This window comes from Lampetra fluviatilis, chromosome 42, assembly GCF_964198595.1.
Source record: "Lampetra fluviatilis chromosome 42, kcLamFluv1.1, whole genome shotgun sequence".
NCBI lineage: Eukaryota > Metazoa > Chordata > Hyperoartia > Petromyzontiformes > Petromyzontidae > Lampetra > Lampetra fluviatilis.
Genome location: NC_136316.1, coordinates 2,619,669 through 2,630,331, shown reverse-complemented (window position 1 = coordinate 2,630,331; position 10,663 = coordinate 2,619,669). Strand labels below are relative to the sequence as shown.

Here is a 10,663-nt window from a genome sequence, read left to right as displayed (position 1 = left end):
TGCTGACTGCAGAATTTGGCTCGGCCGCCGTGCGTTTGGACTGCAGCGCCCCCATTAAGACATCTCCTAAGATCAATTTCCGCAAAGATTAATTCCTAACCAATAACGGACGTATGAATCTGGGTCTGTCAGTCAAGAAACAACAACAAAAACGGTCCGGACAACTTTTTGTCGCTCCTATTTTGCAACAAAATGTGCCTTTTGAGCATTAACAGTAAAGAGTCCCTTTCTCTCTTTTTTACGATCAGTGGAAACGAGAAGATGCTCGGTGTAGTCGGCACTTTGCTTCGTTCATCATTTCGTAATTTTTTTTTTACATTTTCCCTCTCAATCACCATGGCAACATCCACCTCGCCGGATCTTGGGAGATCGGCAGCGTTGAGACCGGTCGAGTCACTTGAAGAGTGATGGCGAGGAATTGCCACGTGCTCTAGCAGACCTCAAAGACGATTTGTTACGGCTGGAGACTTCAGCTGACTGGAAGAGAAATTCAAAGTTCAAAGGCGGGGAAACGAGGGTGGACTTTTCGGGGGGGGGGGGGGGGGTAACGGTTGATTGGCCTACACTCAGAGAAGGAGGACGAGGATTGGCGGAGGGAAATGGGGGTGAGCGAACCTTCGAGAAAGGGGGCCTCGAGGAATATCAAAGGGGGAGAGCACGAGGAGGGAAGGGGCGGTTGGAGAGAGGACGAAGCTCCAGCGTCAAGAATCGAACACCGGACTCAGGGACAGTGTTGGTGTCCACAGCAGAAGCTCTTCGTAGAACACGAAAGGCGCGTCAGAGTCACTGCTCATTGAAGGCGGGCAACGCTAAAAGTCACGCACAGATAGATTCATTAATCCATTGCTGTACCGCCATCTCCTGGGCTCCTCAAAGCCCAAGCCTACAACACGTGGTATCCTCCTGTTATGAACACAAGTGGATATTCATTGCATTAACAGCACAGTTAATTCTACAGTAGAAATTGTATACAAATGTGTTCATTAATTCAGGTGGCCTTGAAGTGTAACGGTGGAATGAGATTTGATGGGTGTTGTGACGTCAGCGCGCTTATTTGGAGGTATCACGTGTGCCGTAGCCGATAGGGGCAGCACTTCAAGGCAGAATGAGGTTGACAATGATGGCAAGAGACACGGGGATTTAGAGGCTCAATAAGTTGGCAAAGCGGAGAGCACAGTTGGTGTATCTGCCAGTCATCTCGGTCAACTCCATGGTACCCGGGTCTGTTTCCGTGACCTGCTGCCAGCGGGCCTTAAAGTGCACCTAGCCTGGCACGAGCGCCGTGGTGAGAATCACCGCCACCTCGTGGCTCTAACGGCGGTTGTTGACGGCTTGCGAGGTGCACGTGGAGGGGAGGCAGTCGTCCTTTAACAAGGAGCAGGTGTGTGGCGTGTGGGGGTGGGGGGTGGTTGATTGTGAATGGGGGAGAGGATGGAGGAAGAAGGGGAGGATGGAGGAAGAAGGGGAGAGGGGAGCAGAGGAAAGTGGCAGAGCTCGAGAAAGGCCGCTGCTGCCGCCGCCGCAGAGACCAGAGAGTTGAGGTTGTTCGTGATCTGTAAAGCAAAGTACACCGGCGTGGTGCCAGGTGATGAGTGTGCGTGTGTAAAATCAATTTTTGGGAACGACTGGAATTGTGTAAACACACTTTATTTCAGTAATAATAACTTTAAAACAAGTTTATGCATTCACAGCAGTGGCGTTTATTGTATTATTATCATCATTACATTTATTTTCTTGATTCTAACGCACAAACGTTTGAAATTTATCATAATAAAGGACTCGGGGAAGGTAAGTTTCCTGGCATTTGCGGTTTATGTCCTTAAAGTTAGGCTCTAACAATCCCATCCTCGTACTACACAGGCTCACTTCTGCTTAGCTGCAGAGAATGTGACAAGATCCGGTACGACAAAAAAACAAGATTAGCTTTTACCCTTACTTTAAATAAAACAGGAGGCGTTCAGATGTTCAGACACCAAAAGGATACCTTTTGCAAGGAATCAAGTCTGCATTAACCACACAGAGTTTTTTTTCAGTTTTTTTTCAGTTTCATTTATTTGGTATAGCCCTGTGAGCCATTCGGCTCTTAAATCGGGTGAAACTGCAACAAACAAAAAACAAAAACATGAACAAGAAAACATCTTAAAGTGACTATGTGACTATGTGCAAACAGAAAATCCAGGAAAAGACGACAAAATATTCCACAAAAGCACCGTACACCAACGCTATATGCAAAAATCCCAGTGGGATGCAAGTCAAACAACAACAACAAGCAAAGGACAACTTAGATTAAGGCCATCAGTCTAACTCCGTACTACAACAAACAAACATGGCAAAACCAAAAAACTTTTCGAAATCACAAAAATAAAGCCATAAAAGCAATGTAACAGTGATCATAGGAACTGTGACCGAATTTTCACAATAAACGACATAAACAACATGTACCACCAAACTCTGCAGCCATAGCTGGCTGCATGAGTCACTCCACAACAGCAGGAGCATCAGTCGGAGTATCAACATTTTCAGTACTTGTGATGAACATGCAAACAAACATGCTGAGACTAGACCCTAAAGAAAGATGTCTTTAGTGTAGGCCAATCAGTTTCAAAGACAACGTACGTATAATAATAATAACCAGAGCATGTGTGTTTGCATGTTCACCTGCAAGTACGTGTGGTTATTGCAGACTTGATTTTTTGCCAAGGTTTCTATTTGGTGTTTGAACATTTAAACATCGCCTGTTTCATGGCCAGAAATGGTAAAACCCTATTTTAGTTTTTTCATACTTTGTTACTGGTAAAAAGGTCCCAAGAACGGGTACATTAATCAGGATGATGTATTTGGTTGTAAATATAAACTATGCAGCGTGTTGTGCCTTGCACTCACACGAACAAATATTCCACGATGCAATGTACCGGCAAAATAAAAAAAATGTAATTTAACATTAGTTTATTTCATAGCAGCATTTCTAGATATACTTAAGGTTTTTTTTATATTTCTCAATACTGTATCTACTGTTAGTGTAACTATTGATATGCCAATTTAAAAAAACGAGGTCATCAAAAATCGTTGTTACAAATGTCACTGGGCACCATGGTCGCGCAGTGCCCAACGCGTATCAGCCACCATCTCTCTGGGCTCGCTGTTTACGTGCTACGAAGAAGGGCCAGTGCCTGAAACGTCTAATAATTATATACTTTTCATTTTTGTTATTGACGAATATGAGTTCATATTAAAATCTGTGTGGGGTGTATGTTTGAGCATTGCGTGGAGTCTGGCCAGCTGCAGTCTTGTGTCTTCTTGCACGCAGAGTGGACACGCGCAGTGTACACGCGCGCGCATTGGGAAACGCGACGCTGGCTGCTGTGCGTGGTGCTTCCTCTGTCGCTGCACAGGAGCCGACGATGAAACGCGAGAGGAGACGGAGGGAGAGGGAGAGAGAGAGAGAGGGCGCGCCCTTGATTCATCCTCGCGTGTCACGCAGAGGCACTGCCCTATCAGAGCAGCAGCCACCACAATCATCGTCGTTGTCGTCCGCCACCATCGCCAGAATTACACCCCCCACCACCACCACCACATTAGCAAGGTTGGCTACGTAAGGTGCGAAAGAAGTTCAACGTACATCATCACCCGCCCGCCAACACTATCGTAATCCGACTACCACCACCAAAGACAAAGTTGCCCCGTATAGCCTTCACAGACTGTTGGAGAATTCAATTTTAGTGAGCACACGAACAAGGGCTTGGAAGCCAGCACCAATCCCAACAGCCTTTGCACCAGGTACTTGTATGAGGCTGAGTCGACCGAGGGGAGGCTCGTGGCTAGTCCAGATCATCGTCACAGCTGTCAGTGGGCTCGTGGGGTGGCGCGCTAACCGCTGTGCCACCACTCCCCGCAATCACCGACACCCCCACAATCACCAACAGCTCACAAAAGACAAAGATCGCCCCGTGTAGCCTTAGCAGACTGTAGGGGCAAGTGCTGTTAGCGAGTACCTATGAAGGCCGGCACGGCACACGAGGAGATGGGTGGCCAACACCACGCCCGGCCGTCTTTGTCTCCCCAGTGGTGATGTTTACACCACACTAGGCACTCATTAGACGCTGAGTCGACCTAGGGGAGGCCCATGACCGGTTCAGATAATCGTCACTGGTCGTGAGCGGGAATCGAACTCGGGTGGCCGGGTTCGTAGCGCAGCGCGCTAACCGCTACACCACCGCTCCCCACAATCACCATCCCCAATACTCACCCGACGTCTCACCATGGTCAACCGGTCAATCAGACACTGCGATAAAAGTCCGAACCAACTCGCTAGTCCAAGTTTTTATTTATTTATTTAACCAGATGAGAACTCAAGAGTCAACGATCGAGTCACCTTGGGTCGTCAAAATGAAAAAAAACACAAATAACAAAAACATCAGAACAAAAAGCAAACCGCATCACACGAGTAAGAAAAAAAATGTTGGATGTATTGCAAAAGCATAATTGCCTGCGGTGTAGATCGACTGCAGCAAATTGCCTCCAGATTGAATACTGGCAAGCTAGCCCCGAGTCGGCTCTTCGCCCAGCCTCCTACCCCCTGCGCTTGCCCACATCCCCTTGTCATGCTCTGTTCACTGCTCAGTGCAGACGCTCACAGCCTGAAGCAGCAGCGAGGAGATTGTCTACGTCTCTCGCTCCCTCTGTTCTACTTGCAGCGTTCTCTCTCATTCCATCTCTCCCCTGCCTCGCTAACTCGCCAATCCTCCACCGCTCTCCCTCTCAGCTCTCCCTCCTACTCTCTCTCCACTCTCTCCACTCGCTACTCTGTTCCTCACTCTCTCACGCTCTCCTCTCCCTCCATCTCTCACCAATCGCACTCTCTCTCTCTCTCTCGCTAACTCTCCCACCCTCCACCACTCTGCCTCTCTACTCCCGCTCCATCTCAGCTCTCTCTCCACTCTCTCCACTCGCTACCCTCTGCCCCACTCTCTCACGCTCTCCTCTCCCTCCATCTCTCACCAATCGCACTCTGTCTCTCTCTCGCTAACTCTCCCAACCCCCCTGCCACTCTCCCCCCTCTCACCCACCCACCCACCCCCCTCTCTCTCTTTTCCCCGCTCTCCCTCCTCCCCCTTCCCACGCGCTGTTCTCAGCCTTCTGCCTCTCCTCCTCCTCCCTCCTCCTCATTCCCTCTCGCAACTCGGCCACGATCGGAGCGCCACGCACGGCGCTCTGCACAGAGTCATGCTCGCGGCGATGCAGGTGACCTAGGGAGTAGGAGGAGGAGGTGGTGGTGGTGGAAGAGGAGGCGCAGGGCTTGTGGGGAAGGGGACGAGGAGGATCCGTGCCCCTTGGCCGGGACCCTTCTTCCCTCGGTCGGGGAAGCGGTCAACCAGCAACAACAACATCATCATCAGCAGCAGCAACAACATCATCATCAGCAGCAGCAACAACATCATCATCATCAGCAGCAGCCCAGCGAGGCGGTATCCCGTGTTGGCACATCAGCCCCGCGGGGACGGGGCGAGCGAGCCGGGATGGAGCAGCTCCGCGCGCCGCCGCTGCCGCCGCTGCTCCTGCTGAGTGTCGCTTGCTGCTGCAGCTTCTCTCTGGGATTCGCCGCTCTCGGTACTGGGGGTGGGGGGCGGGGGGGGTATGGGCACGATGATCGGTGTGCCCCGGTGTCACCGCGCACACGCTGCTCATCAGCAGCACCGGTTTTTAGTAGCCCGCACTTCGATGCGCAGCGTGATTAGGGATCCGATTGCCATGTGGATTCATACGGCCGTGTGCGCATGACAACTCTGCATCGCGAGACTACGTGTACAGAGAGTGTGACACGCGCATGCTGTTGATGCCTACACAAACACACAGACGTTGTTTCTGTTGTAGACAAGAGACAGTCATAGGTAGAACTATTGCCTCGACTTGAACAGGGGGGGTGGGTTGGCAGGGAATCGACAGCACGGAAGACGGGGGAGGGAGTTCTCTATTTCGGGACCGGCAGAGGAGAATGAGTGACATCCCCCACTGAGCGAATGTGAATCGGAGAGAACGTGAAGGGAGTGACATGGCAGGACAGAGCTGGAGCGTGTGGAGGAGAACAGAGGGCGATGAGCGTGGAGGGGAGTGGAGTGAGATGAGAGGGGATATGGGGCGAGTGTGGAGGAGAGTGGAGTGAGATGAGAGGGGAGATGGTGAGAGTGTGGAGGGGAGTGGAGTGAGATGAGAGGGGATATGGGGCGAGTGTGGAGGGAAGTGGAGTGAGATGAGAGGGGAGATGGTGAGAGTGTGGAGGGGAGTGGAGTGAGATGAGTGGGGTAAGTGCGCGGAGGGGAGTGGAGTGAGATGAGAGGGGAGATGGGGCGAGTGTGGAGGGGAGTGGAGTGAGATGAGTGGGGAGATGGGGCGAGTGTGGAGGGGATTGGAGTGAGATGAGAGGGGAAAGTGCGCGGAGGGGAGTAGAGTGAGATGAGAGGGCAGATGCGGGCGAGTGTGGAGGGGAGTGGAGTGAGATGAGAGGGCAGATGCGGGCGAGTGTGGAGGGGAGTAGAGTGAGATGAGAGGAGAAAGTGCGCGGAGGGGAGTGGAGTGAGATGAGAGGGGAGAGTACGGGGAGGGGAGTGGAGTGAGATGAGTGGGGAGATGGGGCGAGTGTGGAGGGGAGTAGAGTGAGATGAGAGGGTGAGAGTGTGGAAGGGAGTGGAGTGAGATGAGATGCGGGCGAGTGTGGAGGGGAGTGGAGTGAGATGAGAGGGGCGAGTGTGGAGGGGAGTAAGATGAGAGGGTAAGAGTGAGAGGGTAAGAGTGGTAGAATCCCACTTGAATATCTCCACACTTAGATAGGCAACTACAACAACCTCACACGATTCGACAGCATGTCACTGCTTCGCCGCGTCACCGTGTGAACCATTCATCAAGACTTTAATATTCTCACAAATTACCTAACAGACTGGCGGAGTTCAATACCCCCAGCCTGTCCCACCGCCGTCTCCGTGGTCAGCGTCTCGCTGTTGTTGTTGTTTGACTTGCATCCCACTGGGATTTTTGCACACAGCGTTGGTGTACGGTGATTTTTTTTCTGCAATATTTTGCTGTCTTTTCTTGGATTTTCTGTTTGCACTTAGTCACATATTCACTTTAAGATGTTTTTTGTTCATGTTTTTGTTTTTTGTTTGTTGCGGTTGCGCCCGATTCAAGTGCCGAATGGCTCACAGGGCTATACCTAATACATGAACTTGAAGTGCTGTTGAGCATCGAGCAAACCTCGCTGCCGTTCGTCATTGCCATCATCGGCCGTGGGCAATCCACTGCTGGATGAAGGCCTCTCCAAAGCTGCCGCTCGCCTCTGACGATCGTGTGATGTTACCGATCCACCGAGCGCCTCCCTCACACGAACTGATCTCGTTTGCTCCGTCTCCGCGTGCGTGGAGGCACTGCCTCTCTCTCTCTCGCTCTCCTCCGAGCGCGTTCCGTTCTTTTGGCTGCCATTCCGTTGTTACACTCGACCATCGTCTCTTCCCGCCATGACGTGTCCTGCCCAAGCCCGTTGACTTTGTTCTCTTATAATAGCTTGGATGATGATGGTGGTGGTGGTGATGGTGGTGGTGGTGGTGGTGGTGGTGATGATGATGATGGTGGTGGTGGTGATGATGATGATGGTGGTGGTGGTGATGGTGGTTGTGATGGTGGTGGTGGCGGTAGTGATGGTGGTCGTGGTGATGATGGTGGTGGTGGTGGTTGTGATGGTGGTGGTGGTGATGGTGGCGATGGTGGTGGTGATGGTGGTGGTGGTGGTGGTGATGGTGATGATGGTGGTGGTGGTGGTGATGGTGGTGATGATGGTGGTGGTGATGATGATGGTGGTGATGGCGATGATGGTAGTGGTGGTGGTGGTGATGGTGGTGGTGATGATGGTGGTGGTGATGATGATGGTGGTGATGGCGATGATGGTAGTGGTGGTGGTGATGGTGGTGCTGGTGGTGGTTGTGATGGTGGTGATGATGATGCTGGTAGTGAGTAAGCTACGTGTGCTGATCGCCGTTCCGCGCGTTTGCTCCATCGCTATTTCGATCCCCCAAAGCAAATGTCTCCCTGACCGTACTTCTTCTGTGCGCGGGTTTGTGTTTTTCTTCCTTCCGGTCGTTGTCTTCGTGTTGACGTGTTCGCTAACGAGCGTGCCCTACCGAACCCCACGCGTACAATGTGTGCACAGCACTCGCACTGAATCGCAGCCCCACATGTGCAGCCCATCGCCCACACAATGCTCGGCCGGGCGAGGCTATCGCTAGCGCAGTCTATGTCAGCCACGACGAGGTCGATGTAAATCTCCGCGTGTTGATTCACTCGCGGATCGATCGAGCGAGCGAGCGAGTTCTGAGGATACCGGAGTTTACCGATATACGGCGAGCGGCACACGAAACTGGGGCGCCGCGCTGGCGAGATGTTAATTCCCTCGCTAGGTATACAGGAGGTCGTCGTGTTCCATGCCGACCCTGGCGCCTGTTATATATTTGGAGTTTGTATGTCTCTCTTTCTCTGTCTCTCGCCCCGTGGTTGCGTGGAATTTTCTCCGGATCCTGCCGTTTTCCCCCCTCCACGTTTATGGAACATGCGTTGAGAGTTTTTTGGCTGCTATACATTTCCACTTGATAAGCCACTTATTTGAGCTATCATTTGGGGCCGGGTCGCTTCTGAAAAAGAGTTACATAGCTCAGTGGGCTTTACCTGGTAATTTTTATTTTATGTCTTTAAACAATGACGAAAACCCGTGCCTACGCGTGCCACTTTTTTTTGCAACGCTCTTCCAACACGCATGGCGCCCTCCCTAGGAATTCATTCACTCGGCAAGAATTGATCACCTTCTGGTTACCTTTTGTTGTTTACCTTCTGAATGCGAATCGGCACAATTTGTCCCCGGCGGCTGTGGAGAGAGAGGGTTTCATCCAGCAGTGAGATTGACCGTGGCGGCTGCTGCTGCTGATGATGATGAAAGTCACTCGGAACAACACAACATTATTCGAACGTTGCGTGTATACTGGATGATATTTAGGAGATATGTTTGGGGCCCCCCACCCCCCTCCACTCTACAGACACAACGCTAATAGCACAGTTAACGCTTTCAACTCGAGTCGGGATGCGTGAGAACAAAGTCCGGTTGTTTTTCTGAGCCTCATGTGCAGGCCTATTTAAGATCTCACTTTCGCTCCTGGGTCGGTAGGTTCGGGCAATGTATATATTGCTGTTGTTATTAATTCGGTTAATCGATCGGTCGATTACAGTTTGAGACGTTTATGGAGCTAATCCACGCAGATTGTCTCAGGAAGTCATTTAAAACCCCAATATTGCACGTGTCCTCCAAGCTCCTAGGACGTACACGGCCCAGCGATTAGACATAGTCACCAATCATGATGGAGACATTTTTTGGGCGGTGGTGGCCACGCACGTGGCCTGTAACCCAGCATTGTGGAGGCAGCAGCCGGGGTTGGTGAATCGCACACAGATGTTGTGAAACTCCCTTCCCTTTTTATGGCTTCATGTTTTCCATTGACAGGGCACTTGCTTAATTTCTGCAGCAACTTAAAGCTCCATTCTCCTTTTCTCCCCCCTCCTCTGTTCCGAGCATATATGGACTCGTCGGTCTGAACAACCGCTAGTTGCTGTCCGTGGTGCTGACGTTCAGAAAAAAACGCCACTTTTTAAATCCTTTATATTAAGTTCACTTGCTTGTTTGCTTGCGCGCTTACGACCGTGAAAATCTTTCGGTCGTTTTTTAACCCACTTCCCGTGATCCAATCGAGCTGACATTTTGCACACAGACTCGTTGTGCGTGACAATCTATTTTCGTGAAAAAAAATATTTCAAAAATTTTACACTTTTTAGGAAAAAATAAATTATATTTAATTACCAATTGCTTAATGGTGGCAGCCATTCATCTGACCCATAGGTGGCAGCCATCTCAAGCCAGAGGACGAGAGGACTCTAGCCGCCACGCATATAAAGGATTTATAGTGAAAAACTTTGTTTTTACGGGTTAATTTTTTATGGCTTCGAGGAGGTGCTGCAAATGTGGACATAAAGCTTATTCCGTCTGTATCGTATAGAGGGCTGCCCCCTCGCACGCGTAGGCCTCCTCTGAGTGTTCTGATTTCATGCCATAAGTAAACACTCATCATTCATTGGCCGATAGCCCCTTCCTGTATAGAGGACGGCAGAGCTTGGAGCAGCTGTTAGCTGCCGGCTCGCCACGTGGCTGCCTCCCTGCGGCTCCTTGTGCCTCTTGAGTCATGCCACATCCGCCTACATCGCATTTATATGAAGTCCATCTGCACAGACCGGCACAATAATACGTTGTTGTACCGTAATTGCCATGCCCCCGCGGTTGGTTTATGAATGTGATATGCCTCGGCACATCGGTGTGATGCGTCCGTAAGTTCTGGGTATACGTGAGTATACACAGGTGCAATACGCACGGTGCCGCTATTAAAAAGACAAAGAACCCCCCCCCCCCCCTATAACCTCAAGAGACTGTTGGGGCCAGTGCTGTTAGCGAAGGGATGGGGTGGGTGGCCAGCACCACGTCCGACCGCACCAGGCACTCATTCGAGGCCGAGTCGATCTAGGGGAGGCCCATGACCAAATTCAGATAATCGTCACTGGGTGTTGGCAGCGCGCTAACCGCTAC

General features: G+C 51.1%; 1 protein-coding gene across 1 annotated transcript in view; it reads left to right on the top strand.

Annotated features, from left to right (window-relative positions):
• The first annotated feature begins 5,160 nt into the window (after window positions 1–5,160).
• VSTM2L (V-set and transmembrane domain containing 2 like) overlaps window positions 5,161–10,663 on the top strand; it is a 65,189-nt gene continuing 59,686 nt past the window's right edge. Inside the window, exon 1 of the mRNA XM_078875715.1 lies at window positions 5,161–5,607. Within this exon, the coding sequence (XP_078731841.1) occupies window positions 5,517–5,607 (91 nt within the window). The 5' untranslated portion in view covers window positions 5,161–5,516. The remainder of the gene's footprint in view (window positions 5,608–10,663) is intronic.